This window comes from Biomphalaria glabrata, chromosome 6 (genome assembly GCF_947242115.1).
Source record: "Biomphalaria glabrata chromosome 6, xgBioGlab47.1, whole genome shotgun sequence".
NCBI lineage: Eukaryota > Metazoa > Mollusca > Gastropoda > Planorbidae > Biomphalaria > Biomphalaria glabrata.
In genome coordinates, this window is record NC_074716.1 from 19682193 (window position 1) to 19702572 (window position 20380).

At 32.9% G+C, this 20380-nt stretch overlaps 1 protein-coding gene across 2 annotated transcripts; it reads right to left on the bottom strand.

Annotated features, from left to right (window-relative positions):
* Positions 1 to 798: 798 nt before the first annotated feature.
* On the bottom strand, positions 799 to 16133 carry LOC106064566 (transmembrane protein 39A-like). 2 transcript variants are annotated; one of them, XM_056031639.1, is made up of 11 exons: positions 15713 to 16133; positions 15343 to 15435; positions 13454 to 13667; positions 12947 to 13030; positions 11843 to 11985; positions 11502 to 11625; positions 10982 to 11143; positions 6675 to 6704; positions 2169 to 2353; positions 1493 to 1613; positions 799 to 1081 (listed from the first exon to the last, which is right to left on the bottom strand). In XM_056031639.1, exons 2-11 carry the CDS (start codon positions 15411 to 15413, stop codon positions 857 to 859), a joined length of 1359 nt encoding a protein of 452 aa, XP_055887614.1. In that variant the 5' UTR covers positions 15414 to 15435; positions 15713 to 16133; the 3' UTR covers positions 799 to 856. The 2 variants fall into 2 exon arrangements, with proteins under 2 accessions (XP_055887614.1, XP_055887615.1); XM_056031640.1 differs by lacking the exon at positions 6675 to 6704 and having other exon boundaries at positions 15713 to 16132.
* Between the last annotated feature and the right edge of the window lie 4247 nt (positions 16134 to 20380).

Below are 20380 nucleotides of genomic sequence, written 5' to 3' on the forward strand. Positions count from 1 at the left end.
TTCTGTTTCACTTTAATTAATGTATAACTTTTTTTTGTGGTCAAGTTTCAAAAGGCAATTTACAATTTTACTCAAATAAGTCATAGTAAAATTCTTTTCCAAAGATTCAGATAAACATGATTGTTGGAGTCTTTTTGAATACTGATTCTTGGAGTCTTATTGAATACTGATTCTTGGAGTCTTATTGAATACTGATTCTTGGAGTCTTATTGAATACTGATTCTTGGAGTCTAATTGAATACTGATTTGAATGTTTATGCTGTAACCATGAAAGAAGGGGAGTAGATGTTTAGTTTCTGATGAATTGAAGGACTGGTGTGAAAGTTGAAGGAGAGGCTTTTCAAGAGGAGTAATTCAGAAAAGACAGGTATTTGTAGTGAGTTACATTATGTTTTAGTTCATTCTCTTTTCACTTGTTTCTACATACATCTACTTTTAAGTTCAACATTAAGAAATAAATACAATGGTTGTTCAAGCTGTTTGGTGCTACAAACCAAAGGACAGAGGACTAATGTGGAGATGTGAACTAATAGACGGACTGCAACAAATGGATTATTTATTTCTTTTATGTTTTTTTTTAAAGTTTTTTAAACACATTCTATTCTTACTAAAATTTCAAAATAATATTCCTAATAATAACATATATTTCTGTTTAGTATTAATTTAAGAGTAAATTTTGATACTTCAATTTCTATTATTTCTATGCAGTTAAATTATATACTCACAAAGTAAGTTTTACAAAAATTAAAGAAAATAGATCAATATGAATCCTAAATCTAGTAAACACACACACACAAAATTTGTGACATGTTTATTACAACAAAAAATGTTCAGCTTATTGAATAAATAACAGTGACTAATTAGTCAATCCATAGTCATGATCTTTGTACACTTTGCCCATGATAAACCAATCTCTCATGAGCTTGAAGAGAGTATAGAAATTGCAGAACATCAGCAGAGCTAATGACACAACATGACTCCACTCTGAACTTTGAACTAAACAAAAAAACTGGTAGCCCACTACCAAACAAGTTAAAAACACAAGCCAGTTCATCACTCTCATTGGCTGATGGAATAACATCTGGGGATGGAATGAGAATCTCAGAATAACAAAAACTATAGAAAGGACTAAAGGAAACAAAATGCTTAAAAGTGGTTCTAAAAGTGGTTACTTTCTTTTGATCATAGTATTCCCCCCCCCCTTGATTCCCTTAAAAGACATTTTAAAATTTTAACACTTTAACCCTTTTAAGGTAAGTTGAGTTTACACAGTATAAGTAAAATTCAGTTTAAAAACACAATAATCTCCATTAAGAAAATCAAAAGTTTCAAATGCAACAAAAAATCACAATGGTTGTGAGGTGAACTGGAAGTGACAGATTCATCTCTAGAAAATACTTGCTAGAACCTATTACTTAAATTAACACTTTTTATCATTATAATATACTTGCTAGTAAATGCTGCTATAATACACCCCATTCATCATACTTACATAAAATCTGCTATGTAAACTGTTGCCAGGTTCTGCTGTTACATTGATACCTTCAGCTTTAAATAAGCCTCTCACATGTTTGACAAGTGCTCCTTGTGGCCAGACTTGAAGCTCTGACCAGCTGAGCCAAACACAAACAAGAAAAATAAATGAAGCACAATAGTTCTAGGAATGTTACATTATAACATTTCAAAACATACCGGTTCATTGTTCAAGAAAATATTTTGATAGATTGTTGCCAATTTAACAATAAGGAACAGATACATTAATGATGATAAATGTAGAAATTCATGTTATCTACATCTATTAGCAAAAAACATGTTCAAATTCTCTATCTATTGTTATTAAAATATCCAGGAAGGGGTGGAGTGTCAATAATAAAAAAAAAAAAAATTCCTTAATTTATGGTAATGTAGTTCCATTTATATTTTCTAATTACTAAAAAATGCATTATCAAATATGTACATGGCAAATATGGATGGCTTCCTGGTTGTGCGGTTAGCGTGCTGGACTGCCATTTGGATTTATCGATGGGTTCAAACCCTGCCCGCTCCCATCCCCCATCATCCTGCAGGAGGTTTGGACTAAAAACTAAACTATCTTCAACTCTGAAGGAACATCCGAAACATGTAAAACATTTTACAAACATGTGACAACAGCTTTTTAATCAACTTACGCATTGTAAGGAACATGAGCATGCCTTGCCTCCATTCTCTGCCATCTCCCAAGATGTCTGGCACTCTTGTGCAGAAGGTGCAAATATTGAGGAGGCAGGAAGTGACAGGTGAGCATAAGAACAGCACTCAGCCAGGTCAGGCAAACATGTTGCCACATCCACAGGGAGTCATAATATAAAGTATTCTAAGAATGAATGAAATAAATCAATTTTGTTAGCTGAGTCAGTGATAGATCTTAGATCTGTCTTATAAGCAAGTCTACTAAATTTATAATAAAACTGACATTCATAAATGTGAGATCAAATGGACAAGATGCAAATGTTAGTTTGATAATAAATTATACAGATAAAAAGCATTGAATATTTACACTACAAAAAACCCACAATCTTGAAAGAGGAAGTGGAACAAAAAAAAAACCCAGCAATATAAAATGCCTACCTGTTTGCTAAATAAATTCACTACCAGCATATTTTATTATTGTGACCACATTAATACTCTGCCATAAGTGAAGCCTTAAATAGGGTGGTAGAACATCCACTTATAAAGAATTGTCTACATTTCATAACTAAATACAAATTAAAAAATTACTCTCAAAACTAAATCAGTACTTTGTCATTGAATTGTTTAGCCATTCAATGAATAATTATTGTTTTACTATTAATTTGTAACTATAAATCCATATTATTATTAGCAAGTCAAAATACAGGTGTTCCAGATTAAAGTTGAAGATAGTTACTACCAATTCTAAAACTAATAATGGCAATGTCTTTAATTCTGATGAGTCCAGATTTTAAATAACCATGCACACATATCTGTGATCTTCATATTTTTCTACGTCTGATGCAGACAAAGCCATTGTCTGCTGGAATCTATTTAAAATTTCTTTTCTAATTACTATTGAAAAATAAATTTTCTTAATTTTTCTTTCATAAAAAATTTAAAGCATCAATATTATGTCAAATGGTCTCAACTGAATTTTAAAATTTTTTTTTCTACACTTTGCCAAAGCAAAAGATTATAAATTTCTATTGTTTGAAACTGTCAGTGTTTCACAACCTTATGATACTTGTCACGTATCTATTAAAAAAAAACCTAACCTAGGGTAATAAACTTAGTATAATTTATCCCATCCATCCATCCATCCCAGTGGCGCTACAGCCCATGGAGGGCTCTGGCCTGCATTAACACATCCTTCCATTCAGATCTCTCCTGGGCCTTTCGTCTCCACGCCCTAACCCCAAGCTGCTTCAGATCTGCTTCCACGTCATCTATCCATCGCATTCGGGGTCTGCCTTTGAGTCGCCTGCCTTTTGGTTTTTATAATTTATCCCAGCTGAAGGAAAAACCCATGTGCGGGAGTATAGAAAACCCCATTTGCTAGTATATAGAAAAACCCATGACGTCATCTAACACGTGTTGGTTTGGCAGTCTTGGGGGAATAATTAAATTGGTTAGAAGGAAGCGTCTGGGGGAGGAGCTAAGGAAATAATTCGATAGAGAGAGATTTAGAGATTTGGGAGATGTATCTTGAAGTGACAAGTCAAATATTTTATTAGTTGTGACATTAGATCTAGTATTCATTTGAATCTATTTGTTATTGAGCTTGAAAGAAGATTAGATACAGTTTTTTTGTATATACTGCACGTTGCAGTGATTCCCAGTTATTGAATTAAAGTTCTGTATTTGAATGGAAAGGATCTTTGTTATTTGAATCTCTAAGACATAATAATATCTAGAGATATATCTACAGAATCCTGTGCTTCACAGTTACCACATATTAGCACCTTCAACAAATAAGCATTTCCAACAACGAGATGAAATATAACTGAGATAATACTCTATTCAAAATGACTCATGCTTCCTCACTCTGGACCACCACAGACATACATTTAATCTAACTCAGTAACTACCATCACGAACCATGGTTTAACTGCTGAATTATTTATTATTATCTTGAAAAATATTTAAAATATTAATTTAATAAATATGTTACTGTCATGCTAAATATATATTCACATCAAATATACCTTGTTGTAGGAGTTAGTATAACATTAAATGATAAAAGATGCATCACATTCACAATTACACAAATTTCAACTGAAATCATTTTTTTAAATTCACATTGGTAACACAACTACAGAATGTTTAACTTCTCATTTAATTAAAAAAAAAACACCATCATTTCTAAATGTATTACATTACTGATTATCTTTATCTTTTATCTTTCAGTTTAAGAGTAAAATTGAGAGGAAATCTAAGATGACTCATGTAATAACCAAACATTAGTTTTACTACTAAAGTTTAATAAGTGATGAATTTTATGTATATACAATTGAGAGGTAATAATCAATATGAAACTTGTGTTTGGTCACATTTTATTCAGCAAGCCTAATAGTAAAAAATCAATAAAAGTAAACAAAATATAATTAAAAAATGGCTGTATAGCATGCTATGGTTTAAAATATGAAATAAAAAAAAAAAAAATGATATGTGATTGCACCAAAAAAAGTGTAAAGAAAGTAACTGCACTATAAAGAGGAAAATGATCATCAAAATAAAATGGTAAGCAGATTTTATTTGTAGATTTATTAAAGTTTCACACAATTCTTTAGATTAAAGTATTCTATGTATAGTGCAGTTGCATTCTTTATCATTTTTAATGTTCTTTAAAAAAAAAAAAATTAAATAGATATATTTTTTTTTCTTTTTTAATTTTTAAGTTTCGACAAAATAAAATCTTGTTTAATAATGCTATACTTCCTTATTCCATTCAAACATTTTGATGTGGAATTTAAACATTGATTGAAACATAACAAGTTGATGTTTGACCTCTGTATCTCTATGCCAGCATGCTATTCATCAAACATTGTTTTAGAAGCATTAGTCAATAGAGGTGTTCTGTCGCTACTGGGCAGGTGGCCAGTTAGATATATTTAAAGATAACATATGAAATTTCCCTTCACTTGAGTCTTTAAGCCAGTATTTATTCAAATGTACTGAACCTAATTAAATGCTACAATTTTAACTAAAATATTCTAATTTAAAAATTATTACTTATCTTGCTATATTAACACAACAATAATTACAACAACAAACAAAAAAATGAGCTGAGCTACAACAGAATTTAGAATTCCCTCATGTTATCTTTTAAGAATATGAAAAGAGAAAATTTATATTCTAAAAAACAAACATTGACGTTTCATGAGTTGAAATCTTTGGAATAAAAGAGCATGCCAACTTTCATGTAAGTGTAGCTCTGAAGTAGCTGTCGTGTTTGAAACAACAGATTTTGGATGAATGATTCTAAATTAAAGCCACACTCAAATTATTCTCATAACTATAGAACAGCATGTGGAACTTGTTAAGTGTATTTAAAAGCCTTGTTTTTGAAAGGATTAATCCAATTAGATATGGTGCCTCCTAAGCAGGCAGATTAGTGAAGGATATGTTTGTGTCTCTAACCTTAAATGAAGGGTATGTTTGTGTCTCTAACTTAAATAAAGGGTATGTTTGTGTCTCTAACTTGAAGGGTATGTTTGTGTTTCTAACTTAAATGAATGGTATGTTTGTGTCTCTAACTAAATAAAGGGTATGTTTGTGTCTCTAACTTAAATGAAGGGTATGTTTGTGTCTCTAACTTGAAGGGTATGTTTGTGTCTCTAACTTGAATGAAGGGTATGTATGTGTCTCTAACTTAAATGAAGAGTTTTTTTGTGTCTCTAACTTGAAGGGTATGTTTGTGCCTCTAACTTAGCCATGCAAGATCTCTTTTTACAACATGAAAGTTACTCATCTACTGAAAATGACATTTAAGTAACGCAACAATGAACATGAAGGAGCATAGACTGTTAGAAGTGTTTATGAAGAGTCCCTTGGTTATAACACACAAAAACTTTATTATATGACTGTTTATGATATCATGTAAGTCTCTGTAAGAATTAAGAGGCATTCATATATAATGACTTTGATAGTTGCATTCTGAACAAAAAACAACAACAAATGAATAAATATAAGACATTTTAAACAATAGGGCTACATTTTAGATTTGTCAAGTAGTGCTTATCAGTATTCAATAGAAAAACAATAATATAATCTCTAAAAATATTCTCTGTACATTTCATTGGACAAAGTTTATAGTCTACTTGGACGAATTCTTAAAATATTGCCCACTTAATAGAATTCAGAACTTGTGTTGAATCAAGTGTCTCAAAGTAAACAGAAATAAAATAGTAAATTTTCTTTAAATGTAGGCTTCAATAAAATTTACAACTATAAATCTAGTAATTTTAATTTATATTTGCTAAATGTAATGTACCTTTTGTTTCAAACATGTAAGAAATTAGAATCAAATTAGAATACAAATTAAAATATAGAAAAAATAGATATTTTATAAGGAACTGTACAATGTTGGTTTATGTGCACAACACTATATCAAACGTTAAATGGACTGTCAGACTAGTGTGTGAATGAAATCAATAAGCAAATGTGTACAATTAGAGACTTACCCAGCATGCATCACAGTTACTGTGTGCATTCTAGTCATGCAAGTGGATTAAAAATTAGAATCACATTAATTTGTAATGATTGACAAATTTCTCAATTGGAAATCTAGCAAAGATTTATTCAGTAAATGAAATTTTTCTAAAACACAAAATAAAAATGATTTAAAATATATTTTTGTGAAAAGTTAGGAGGCCATTTGTCACTCTACTAAGTTTTCCTTTTGTGCATTGAATCAGGATATATTTAATGAAATCAAACAAGAAGCAAGAAAATGAGAAAAAAAAAATTCAGATGAAGAATGGTAGAGAAGAAACTGATACATCTACAAAAAAAAAGTCATGTTGTCTTAGCCATCATTGGTCTTATTACAGGTGACAAAATCTTCACCATTCTACAATTAATCATTTTTACCAATGGTGTAGAGACAACTTTCTAGCTATAAATGTTGAGAAAGCTAAAGCAATTTTAAGAAACATAAAGACCATCTTGCAGAACTTCAGATCAACAACCAAACTGTAGGCCAAATGCAAGAATATAAATATCTAGGTACAATCATCAGCAAGCTGAAATGGAGTGAACACTCTCAAAATCTTTACACGAAAATTCAATAATGACTCTTCTTAGAAAGCAAAGAAAATTTGAAACAACAAAACAATAATTAAACTTTTTTATAAAGTAACCATCAGCAGTCTGATTCCCTTTGCCCATCCCCTGCTGGTATGTTTAAACTTCACTGGTACACAGACATTGACTTAATAGACTAATTTAAAAAGCATTGTATATCATTCAAACACAGCTACCATCTCTTGAAGAACATTTTCATGAAAGATGTCTTTCTAAAACACACACAATTCTTAAAGACAATTTGCACCCATTAAACCTCAGATCTGGATGTAGTGGTCATCTCCTCTCCATTAAGGCTAAAACAGAAACATTTTAAAACTCCTTTAATCCACTTTCAGTGAGGGTGTTGCAAGGTCATCTGTCGCCACTCAGAAGTACATAGAAGCCCAATTCATTAAAGTACTGGTTGTATGTGTGAATGTTTTTTTTTTGTGTTTGCATTTATATTGTTATTGTATAGTACTTATGCTGAGGTAGCCAACTGTAGTCAAACTGAACTTCCATTTGTTTAGACCAATAAAATTAACTTATCTTAACAAGAATACAAAACTGAACTACTTTAAATTGAATATTATTATAATCGATAACTAACAAGATTTCATATTTAAAAAATTGTTTTGTAAAATCATTGTTCAAAGTTTTAAATCTAAGAAAATGAAAAACAGGAATAGCCTATTTTAAAGATCTAAATAAAAATAAGCTAATATATTAAATAAAAACTTAGCATTATCACTCTCAGCACAATAAGAAATACTTTCTGCTAATAGGAAGTTGTAAAACATAGGGACTAAAAGACTGAAGGAATCAACTATAGAGGACAAAGGAACATACTATGTACAAGATACTAAACTCCAATAAACCTACTGACACAAAGAATTAAATAATGATTTGTTATCAATAGTAAAATAATCTTTTGGGCCCAAGTCAGGAAAGAGTAGCCGGAATCTAGTCACATCTTAATTAGAAAGAAGAAAAAAGTTACCCAAGAAATTATAGACCAGTTTCTCTTGTCTAGGTTATTAACATATCACTTTAATTAACTCCTTAGTGGAAATATGAAGAAAAGAGATAAAAACAACTGTCCTTCATCAGACTTAGACCTGGAGACTTTCAGTAGTTTATGCCACTCAGAAATACAAGCCCAAAACACTTTTTAAATTTAGTTTGACCAATATGTTTTAAGATTCTTGAGCTCAAGATAACAAAAAAGACTAGAACTAAAGCTTAAAAAACAAAAATCACAAGTGCACATAGCAGCATTTGGAAATCACTAAATTTAAAGACAACCCCAGAACAGATTAATAAAAGAAGAGTACAATAATACATAGCTGTATAACTGGTTAAAAGACACAATCCCTTATCCATATTCTAGATTAAATGCTTAAATAACACAGTAAAACTACTGACTTGTAAAGCTTAAATCTCTTATCTTCATTTTTAAGAGAAAATCTAAAAATTATTGGTCCAGGTAAGATTCGGAGGTATAGTGTTCAAATATCATTACTGCACAAAATTTATTTTACATGAATAGTGCTAGTTATTATTATTGCTAGTTGCCTGTTTTTTTTAATTTTTTTTTAGCCAGTTACAAGCACTGGTATTTTAAAAATTATTATTTAACCATGTAAATATTGTTAATGTACTGCATACCACCTTCAAATGTTCACTAGGAGCAGAGCTAAAATGCAGTGTTTTGTTTTGAGTATTTATAATTTCTGCCCATGAGAGATATAAAAAGAAAGAGCACTGTGAGGCAGAGACAGACAATGGCATATATTTTTTGTCATTTCATTATCATTCTCTTTTGTAAATAAACATTTATATTCACTTCATTTTTCCATTTCATTAAGTAGCTTGCCTAGGCTTCAAATTGGTATCAGAAGTGATATTTTGGAAGCTCAACTAGTATGCTAGAGGAGCCAAGTTTCAGGGAGCTTTGTGAGGAACTGAAGAATCATGACATGACAACCAAGGGGAAAAACAAAGCTTGATGTGACCAACTAGATGATGTCTTGATCCAGAAATTTTAAATTCTTCATCTGTACCTGAAGTAATTAAGATGCAGAGGGTAGTGGGAAAGCTGAAAAAGAAGATAGTAAAAGTCAAGTTACCCTTTCAGACCTTGCAATCTATGGGGCAGATGATGTTTCTTTGGCCAACAGTTAACAAGCAGGGTGTCATGTGGAAAGCACAACGACCAACTGCCTTTACTTTCCCCAACTAAGAGTTGGGTGGACTTAGGGGCACCCTGAAAATCCAGAAATTTAGAATCCCAGTCTTCAACAGGATTCAAACCTGGACCCCAGTTCAGAAGCCAAGCGCTTGACCGCTCAGCTATTGCACCTCCAAAAATGAAAATAGAAATCAAGTATTAGCCTGATTGCCAATGACAAAAAAAATTATAGTGAGGAAATGTGATAGCATTTCCAACACCCAGATCAAGAAAACTGACTTCCATTGCAGTGAGCATTTCCAACACTCAGATCAAGAAAACTGACTTCCATTGCAGTGAGCATTTCCAACACCCAGATCAAGAAAACTGACTTCCATTGCAGTGAGCATTTCCAACACCCAGATCAAGAAAACTGACTTCCATTGCAGTGAGCATTTCCAACACCCAGATCAAGAAAGCTGACTTCCATTGCAGTGAGCATTTCCAACACCCAGATCAAGAAAGCTGACTTCCATTGCAGTGAGCATTTCCAACACCCAGATCAAGAAAACTGACTTCCATTGCAGTGAGCATTTCCAACACCCAGATCAAGAAAGCTGACTTCCATTGCAGTGATGTTTCAAGATCATTTACAAAATTTTATCATGTTATGATTTTTATTCCCTTTTTTTTCTTTTTGTTTCAGATATTTAAATTTTTTTTTAATTCAATTTTTAAAAAATTCTCTAGTCAAATTTTTAAACAATTTTTGTTATAAACTAATCAACTTTTATGTAAAAATTAAAAGAAGAGAGATTATTCTAAGAACAAAATTAGTTCAACATAACATAATAATTAGTGAAAAATTTTAAAAACAAACTATTCAAAAAAAAATTAAAATGTTAATTTGCTAAGGACTATTTTTCGCTAATTTAAAGAAACAACAAAGATACCACCACCATATAACATAATGACTGTGTCTGGCTATCTACTGCTAAATAAAAACAAACACACAACTACGTGAGTAGAAATAAGCACAAACTAAATTCTCTAATACCAACTGGCAACAAGTTCGTGTTTAGGTGTGAATACTTTATGATTATGAATGTTGGGAAAATAAACTGCTGTCACAATCTATTCCTTGCTTGAAGACAAGAATTCTAAAACTGTAGCAGTACTAATATTAACCCTAGTTGACAACTAATAGAAATAATAAACTTTACACACAAAAAATAATAATAAAAAAGGACAGAAAAATATAAATAAAGAAGGAAACAGATATACAACACTATTGGCCTCCTTCTTCCAATATAGATCCCTTCCACAAGTTGTATATGATGTTAACAATTTGATCTTGATGATTTTTATCATAATTATCATCTGATGTGCAAGATTAATCAGCAAATACACCAATGAAAATTACCATTATGCCAAATAAACACCTCAACAAATTTACTAATAATAGTTTGAGAAATATGCACTCAGAGAGATGAAAGATAGTGAAAATATGTGGAAGAACATTGTTGTCTTTACCTGTGAAAACCAAACAGGGACACCAGTAGCATAAAATGATGTAGTCAGAGAGTTAAAGAGAACCTGCTTTAGTCTGCAATTGAAATCTTTCTTGAGTAAGTCAACTTCTTCCCTGACCACATCTGGCGTCAAAGTACATGTATGTCCAAGAGATGTCTCTTCCTGATGGAAAAACACCACAGTTGAAGTCATTGTTCAATATGTACAAACAACAATTAAAAGCCTAGCATCTAAGTTTTATTTGGTTAAATTTATTAGTCAGAACCTGATGATTGTAGCCCATTAGAAACTACTGATATTTTTTCTGGTTTTACCAGTATTCTATAAGCTTTAAAGTTATGCAATCAAGGCTACAGAAAACACTGTCATGTAACACTAAGTTAAGAGACAGCTAATTTAAATTGGTCATTGGAATTCAGAATAATGAATAATCAGGTGAAGTTACAACTTAGCTTATAACAAGAAAACAAGTCTATGAAAGCTGTGCTAAAATTATTTTTAAAAAATTTTGACAACTCACTTTATTTTTACACTTTGCAGGCACAGTCTGTCTGTCTACACCATAAGCAGGTTTTGGCCATGCTTGATAGCGCTGATATAATGGTTTAATGGCTAATCCAAATAATACCAAGTAAATTACAGCACTATAATGAAGCAAGAACACATGCAGTTAACATTAGTATTGAGTTAACAGAATACATACAAATATAACTTAGAAAATTTATTAGATTATATTTTAAGCAAATCTAAAAGTAAAATAATAACCAGAACTATGTTAATAACAGAAAAAACTACAATTTCAAAATTTTAATTATTCACAAGAAGTCTATACTTAGCAGACACAAACTTCTATGCACTTACGGGTAGCATAAGAACAGGCAAGTTTTAGGCCCATGCTCTAGAACCACCTGATAAATGGTAAAACAAAATCCAGTGACAGCACCAAGAACCAAAAGAATTTTGAACATCTGAAGAAACCAGGTGAATAGCTTGATACCTTGAACCTAATAGAAAAATGTTAAAACACCAAATATATATGAGCAACAAAAAATTTATTGTCAAATAATTCTTGCAAAATGAAATTGGCTTATTGGAATTTTCAGAAAAGAAAACAATTATTTTAGTGAATGAGTGTTTTCTAATATAAGATGGAAATTCTTTAAAAGCAAATATGGAAATATTGTTTGAAAGCATTTCAATTACTTCAATATGTAAAAGCCGACAAAGACACTGATTTTATAGATAATTTTTGTTCCGCTAAAAATAAAATGACAGACAGACAGCATGCTACACCACTTTTAAGAAGAACATTAAGACCTATCTGTTTAAAACTTTTTAAAATTAATTGTCATTTTAGCTGTCGTGTTTGTGTTTGCAATGTTATTACAGCGCCTTGAGCTTACATTTTGTTTGTTAACAGCGCTTTATAAATAAAATTATTATTATTATGTTTGAGTTTAAAAGGTTGAAAAAAATACTTAGGGAGTATTGGGAGTAATGATCTGATTAACAGTCTGAAAGATCAAAGAAGGTGAGAATATTCCTCTAGGTCTCCAATACTAATAGTTCCTTAGAAAGGTCTCATAATTAATTTATACATTAAAAAAACTGCAAGTTTCAACAAGTCTATTACATTTCATTTCTCTATATTTAATAATACTGATGATAAATAAGGAATGATTTGGAAATTATCACAAACCATAAAGTTTTATCAGGGAAAACAATGAATATGGAGCTCATCAATTATAATGATAATAATTTCATTAGGTTGAAGAATCTTAATTCCAAAGCTAAAACAAAATAAAATCTATAAATAAAGAAAATTGTAATATTTTTTTTAATGTGATCCATTGAACAGTTTTATGCATCCCAGAGTGCCAATAGTCATTATGCTGACACCCTTATTTTGCACCAGCAAATCTAGTAAATGAAAAAATGTACTCATTAAATAAACCAAAGTTTTACCTCTTGAACAAGGCAAATGAGTAAACGTGTGGAGAGGACAATGCATATGAAACCAACAAGATAGAAATCTATAAGATAAAAGTTCTGAAACAGAAGAAAATGTTAACATAAGTAAAAAAAAAAAACAACAAATATTTTAGAAATAAAAGTTTCACACTTGAACACAAGTGCTAGGATTGATATTTTATTATAATTTAAGCCTTACTGTTAATATGCTAGTGATAAGTAACCATAATGTTAACATACTTTTTTTTTTTTTTTAGAAAGCTACTGTTTTAGAAAACTACTACATAGTGTTATAGTAAAAAGCCTAAAAAAATCTTGTGCTTAACATTTGCCTTTAGGCATGCACAAAATAATTCATTGGGTTTTTGTCATTTAAAGAATTTTTAACAAGCCATAAATAAATTTATCAAAATAATCTTTTTTTAGCCTTCAAATACTTTTTAATTTATTAATATGTACTCCAAGAAAATATAACTAAATGTAAACCTATTAAAAGCCTACCAATGCATACTGTGCATGTGACTGAGGGAGCCACCAGACTGTCTTGTATAGATTAATGTACTGCAGGCTCATCATGATGACACCAAACACAAACAACATGCACTCAAAGTACAAGTTGCCATCGCCAGGTATATCAGGCAACTGACTATGCTTGGGAAGAACTACCAATGAGGCAAGTGGAATTAGATTTCCATCACGATCATCTGGTCCATGGCTGAAAACAATAAGTTTTTAAAACAATAGTAATTATTTAACAAAAACACATTCTATATCATAGAACAATAACAACACAAACATTTCCATTTGAATATGAAGAAAACATAATTGTCACACATACACACATGACTTCATAGTGCTTGTGTTACAAGACAATTTGACTAACACAAAGTACAGGTTTTTGTTTTTTTTACTAACATGACATTAGTTAATCATTAAATCTAGTTTTTAGTAAGAAGGCTAAAAATAGTTCTATATCACATAGATCTACCTAACAAAAGAACTAAATATTCATCTCCACAAAGAAAAATGGATTTCTTGATCTAGAGATAAATTCATACATTCATCTATTGACCTGTTTTTATTAGCATGTTATATATTATTCTTCTTCTGGGAAGCATGGTCGAGAGGCCAAGTGCGCTTGAACTTGGCTTTGCTTGGCTACCTAGAAGGGGGCTCGAGGTTCGACACCCGACTAGGGCAGAGTTGTGTTTACTGAGCGCCTAAAGGCAGCACAGAAAACCAACTCCTAGATACCCCCTCCCCCCACTGGTCCACAAATGAGATTGGACCAAGGCACCCTGAGCATGCTATAAGCATGAAAGTAGCGCTATATAAAAGCTATAATAATAATAATAATATAGCCAGCTTTTTGCTGCTGAGCTCTTTTGCAGACTGTGCCAAGGAAAAAAGGTGTGCTGTTCTCTTCAATTGTTCAGCACTGCCATACAGGGTGTTGGTTATGTTGGGCTGAAATGGTAGTAGGGTCTGCCTAAGGTGGATTAGGAAGGGGCATTCAAGGAGGATGTGGTTTACGGTTTCATAAGGGTGGGTGCAGTGTCTACAAAGGGGTAGGTGTGTGGGATTTATATTGTTATGATGGTAATTTAACAGAAGTGTGTGTCCTGTTCTTAGTTGGAAAATTGTAGATTGCTCTTTACCAGGGGGTGGGTGGGTGTTTTGCATTGTCATTTCTTTGTACATGGCTCTGCCTGTGATTCCTAATGCCCATTGGTCACTCTGCTTTGTGGTTGTTGACTAACATTGAGGTGAGGTAGTTAACAGGTTGATCTGGTTATTCCATAGATGATCCCTCCTTTGATAGTTTATCAGCTTTTTTATTTCTCATGATGCCAATGTGTCCAGGGATCCACTGCAACGTGATGTTGATATTTAATTTTGGCATTATCTGGTGGATTATCCCAATTAGTGTTTTCAACTCTCTTGGGCTGTTTGAGGTGCTGCTGTTAAGAGCTTGCAGAGTGGATTGGGAGTCTGTAAAGACAACAATATCTGATGGAGACTGTACTCCTTCATATACTTTGTTTTCAACTGTCTGCAATGCTATGGCAATTGCCTCAATTTTGGCTTGGAAGTTTGAGCAGTAATCACCACAGGGTGCACTTATTTCAAAGTGTTTATTTTTGGGGATGACCAGGAAGGCACCAAGACCAGCATTGATGGTGACTTGAAGGCCAATCCATCGGTATATATATGGATAGCTGTTTTAGGATAGCTTTCAATTGTTTTTAGCGTGCCTACTTTGAGCTCCAGTGGATTTGGTTCTTTGTTAGGGTATTATTTAATTTAGAAGTGTGTTTTGATGGCTGGTTGTTTGTAGCTAAGTCTTAACTAGATCTAGCTAGATCCCTAGAGAAAGTTTACCTTCTTACCTTGCATTGGTTGATGATCCTTTTCCATTGCTAGCCTGAATTCTTGAAAAAATTCTTCGCCCTCCAGGCATTTGCCTTGTGTATTTTCACAGGCTGTATTATTAAATAAGATTTATTACGATCATTTTTTAGTTCTATAATTTTTATTTTTTTTTATTTTTTATAAATATTATATATAATCTAGTTCTATGATTCATTATGATTATCAATAATCATTATGATTAATTATAATATAAATATAATTTAGATCTATAATGACACTCATTCAATAATATTCAATATTATTTAAATTTAAATAAGTTCATGACTATCATTAGTATCATATCATATGATGATTATGATAATCATAATTATGATAATATCATCATACTCAAGTCTTGACTCAACTTGTGATGATTGTCTCAACTCAAGACGCCGACGAGGTGGTGACTTGAAGTTAATAAGTTGAAGTGACAATGAAGTTCAGAACTGAGTTTACTGAGTCTGATATGTGAAGACTGAAGTTTAAAGTCATGGTCATCATCATGGACATGAACGATCAAATTTAATTTTATTCATTATTAAAATAATTGGCTAAGAGTAGACTATTTTAAATTTAAGTATTTACGGTTTTATTTATATATATAATAAGAATATATAGATCTAGACGGATCTATTAAATCACATAGATCTAGACTATTCTAGACTCTAGATCTAGTCTAATAGTAATAGTAGTAATACATTCTAGAAAATCTATTATTCATACTACACATAGTCTTAGTTTATTTCTATAAGGTATCGAGATGCCTGTTCTAATCTCTAAATGCTAGAGAGCTGCTATTTAAAAAAATAGGATTGTGTTTCCGTGAAGTCCATGGTCCAAATCTGTGGCATTTTACGTCTCGAGAGACGATCTTTTCCCTTAGGTCTGAAGTTTTGAAAAGAAAAAAAAAGAGACTTTAAAAAAATAAATTCATATATAGTAGGTCTTATATCATTATAGAATGATCCGTTGTATGAAGATAACGCACTCTTTTTTTTTTTAAACGTTAAAGTATGTGGTGAAAACTAAAGAAAAACATCTAAATCAATGGCAGCACAGCTCTCACAGAACTAGAGGATCCACAGCTTTTGATTGTGTGTGTGTGGGGTGGTGGTCCAAAACCTAACCCTAGTAAGCCCTAGCCCCATGTTTCTTCATAGCCTTAATCTAAATATTGATGAAACTACAAAAAAAAATCAAACAAAGCATTAGGATTTATTAAAAGAAATTTCTATAAATCATATAAGAACATAAAACTAAAATGTTATTTAACCTTGGTTAGGCCAATAATAGAATATGCATCCTCCGTTTGGGACCCCTCAACTCAAGAAAACATTTAGAACAGACACAAAATAGAGCAGTGAGATTCATAACAAACGAATATTCATATTTGACTAGAGTAACACCTTTAGTAAAATCACTAAATTTAGAAAGCCTTCAGGACAGAAGGCTCAAAAGTAAAGTAGCAATCATACATAAAACACTGAACCATAATCTTCAAATACAAAAACAAAATTTAATAAAATACTCTGAAAGACACAAAGATAAAGGCACATTCCTCGTCCCATATGCTAGGACAAATTTGTACAAATACTCCTTCTTCCCTAGTGCTATTAAAGCATGGAATGGGTTGCCTGAGCTAGCTAGGAAAACCAGTGACTTGGCAGAATTTAAGTCATTGGTTAATATATGCATGACTAAATGCATGACGCGTAGGACGTAATCATCTTCTTTTTTGAAGTAACGTCTGTATTATATAAGATAAGAAGATAAATATGTAGGGTATCTTCAAATCGTTTTATTTGCAATGTAGTAAGGGCTTATCTAATCCATATTAGAATATTTTTTTAAAGTAATGATTGAAAAGGTCATTTTTTTAAAGGATGAATAATGAACTGTAGATGTCAGGAGAATGCGTTTCTGTAGTGAAGAATGCAAAAAAAAAACAACAAAAAAAAAACGAACCCTACTGATAACTAATGAGCTGTAAATGTCAGGAGAATGCGTTTCTGCAGTAAAGAATGGGAAAATACGCTTTTGGCGTCGGGGCTTCGCCCCGAATCCCACTGAAAAGGCTTACAGCTCTCCCCCAGCCCCCCAAGCTATCAACACGACTGTTTTTTTTCTTCGCACAAAGTTGAGAAACACTGCTATATAAATGTATACGCTATGTACGCACGTTTATGCATAGGGTTAGGGTTTACTGGGCGTAAGGGTTAGGGCTTGGGAAAAAAATATAGCCTCCCCCCCCCCCAACTCCAATGTTCTGGATTCGCTAGTGAGCTGAGGTATCCTAAAAAAAATAAAAAATATGGAAATGTTTTTTTTCTTGAGGAATAAGAGATTGTCCCTTTACAAAACATTTAGAGCAATTATATATTCATTATAAGACATTAGTTAGGCCACGTTCACATCTACCTTCACATTCACTTAATTTTAACTATCCTTTGGTTTATGGACTTTCTTTCTCCATTCTTCTCTGTCATTTGTCTTTGATAGAATTGCATTCTGATGTTCTTTCTGAAAATATTGAAACCTGCCTTTTTACCTGCCTGGGTAGACCACTTCGGGGGCCGATTTTGATCGAGTTTGTGTCTCCACACAAACTGTCTTTGTAACTTTTCTTTTTTTAAGCCAGAGAATAATTTTAGAGCTTAATTAAGGAATTACGTAAACAAAACAGTTACATTATTTGATCATCGTTTTTTAAAAGTAACGTTCTTGAAGGAAAGGAGTGGTTGGCGGTAGAGGGGAAAACAGTTTATCAGGTAGGCCTACGGGTCCTCTCTTCATTTCAAATGTAGGCCTACGGGTCTTCTCTTCATTTCAAATGAATGCTACAGGTCCTCTCTTTATTTCAAATGTAGGCCTACGGGTCCTCTCTTCATTTCAAATGAAGGCTACGGGTCCTCTCTTCATTTCAAATGTAGGCCTACGGGTCCTCTCTTCATTTCAAATGTAGGCCTACGGGTCCACTCTTCATTTCAAATGTAGGCCTACGGGTCCTCTCTTCATTTCAAATGTAGGCCTACAGGTCCTCTCTTCATTTCAAATGTAGGCCTACAGGTCCTCTCTTCATTTCAAATGTAGGCCTACGGGTCCTCTCTTCATTTCAAATGTAGGCCTACGGGTCCACTCTTCATTTCAAATGTAGGCCTACAGGTCCTCTCTTCATTTCAAATGTAGGCCTACAGGTCCTCTCTTCATTTCAAATGTAGGCACTGGCGGATCCAGGGGGGGGGGCGGTAGGGGCGATCGCCCCCCCCCCCCACTCGGCCGACCCCCCCCCCCCGAAGGGGGGGGGGCGGACGAACTTTAGTATAGGATTCACACAATTTGTATACGAATTTATTACTTATGTTAAAAATATATACTAATTATTTATATTTCAACCTATTTTTAGATTATTTCGCCCCCCCCCTCTAGTATGTTGGCCGATTTGGTGGGGTCGGGAGGGGGCGATGGTATCAATCCCGCCCCCCCCCCCACACACTTTCGAGTGGGGGGGCGGTCCAATTTATTGGTAGAAATGACAGCCTGCTAACAAAATCAATTAAATATCTATATCCTTGTAACTTGTTATTGATATTTTAACTGATCTTTATATTATGTCGTTCCCTGTTTGCCGATTGGTGGGGGGTGGGGGAGGGACGAATACCTCATCTGCCCTTCCCACCTAAACCCTTTGAGTGGGGGGGGGGGCGGTCCGTTTTTATGGAGAAATCATAGTTTGTGAACAAAATTAGTTGAATTAATATATACATTTTATATTATGTCGCTCCATTTCTGGTATTTTGGCCGATTCGGCGGGGTGAGGGGGGGGGGGCGATTGCATGTACTGCCCTCCTCACTCTAGCCCTCTGAGTGCTGGGGGGGCGGTCCTATTTTTGTGGAGAATCATAGTTTGTGAATAAAATTAGTTGAATATCTATATAATATAAACTACGTATTGATATGTGACCCATTGTAAATATGTCGTACCATGGCTGCCTGGTCGTGCGGTTTGCACGCTGGACTGTCGTTCAGATTTATCGATGGTCCGGGGTTCAAACCCTGCCCGCTCCCATCCCCCGTCGTCCTGCGGGAGGTTTGGACAAGGAAGTAAACTATCTTCAACTCTGAAGAAACATCCGAAACATGTAAAACATTTTACATAACATTTTTACACTCTAATCTCAAATTGTATCATTAGTAAATTTTAAATGAAAAAGGGTTGTACCAGGTGGGAGGGGCGATACATGCAATCGCATTTCCCCCATCGGACAAATCAATACTTTTTCTTTTTGTATTATAGTTAAGAAATTACAAAATTAAAAAAATTGTCACTGATATAATTTATATATGCTATAAATTAAATTCTTATATCGAGTCGCCCCACCCCTATTCTTTAATGCCAAATGCAATCATTAGCAGAAATTATAAAAAAAAGCGAGGATAAGTCGTTTTCACTCAATCGCCCCTCCCCTTTTCAGACAGATTTTATGTAATTTCACATGAATTTATCATAAGTATTTTAAGAAAGACTTTGCATTGGAAAAGTTAGAATTCAAACGAAATTTTTCAGTATAAGAGTCATGATTGAGATGAGTTCTAAACTCAAATAACATTTTCATAGTCGCCTTTTCCCAACCTTTACTCAATCTGATATTTTTCTAGCTAAATAAATTTGGGACTATTACTCACAATTTACACTAGAGTCTTCTTGAATACTATTTATCGAATAAGTTTTTTTTCGGCGGCGATCCTGAAAGCAAAAATCTAAATACGTGGGGTATCCTATCTTTTCAAGGAACAAATCGGTTTTATTTGCAATGTATTATGGGCCTATAAATTCAAATTAGAATATTTTCAAGTACAACATTATTCGAAAGGTCGTTTTTTAATAGTATGAATAATGAGCTTCAGGTCAGGAGAATGCGTTTCTGCAGTGAAGAATGCAAGAAAACGCTTTTGGCGTCGGGGCTTCAACCCGAACTCCATATATGAGTAATGAGTTGTAGATGTCAGGAGAATGCG

What these genes read in the sequence shown, in the direction of transcription:
- LOC106064566 (XM_056031639.1), bottom strand. Translation starts at nt 15,413, where the DNA reads ATGCCTGGAGGGCGAAGAATTTTTTCAAGAATTCAGGCTAGCAATGGA. An exon ending in CTGCAAAGTGTAAAAATAAA is followed by an intron (nt 11,144 to 11,501) that starts GTGAGTTGTCAA and finishes TTTTTCCATCAG; the next exon opens with GAAGAGACATCTCTTGGACA. An exon ending in GTTTACATAGCAGATTTTAT is followed by an intron (nt 1,082 to 1,492) that starts GTAAGTATGATG and finishes TTCCATCCCCAG; the next exon opens with ATGTTATTCCATCAGCCAAT.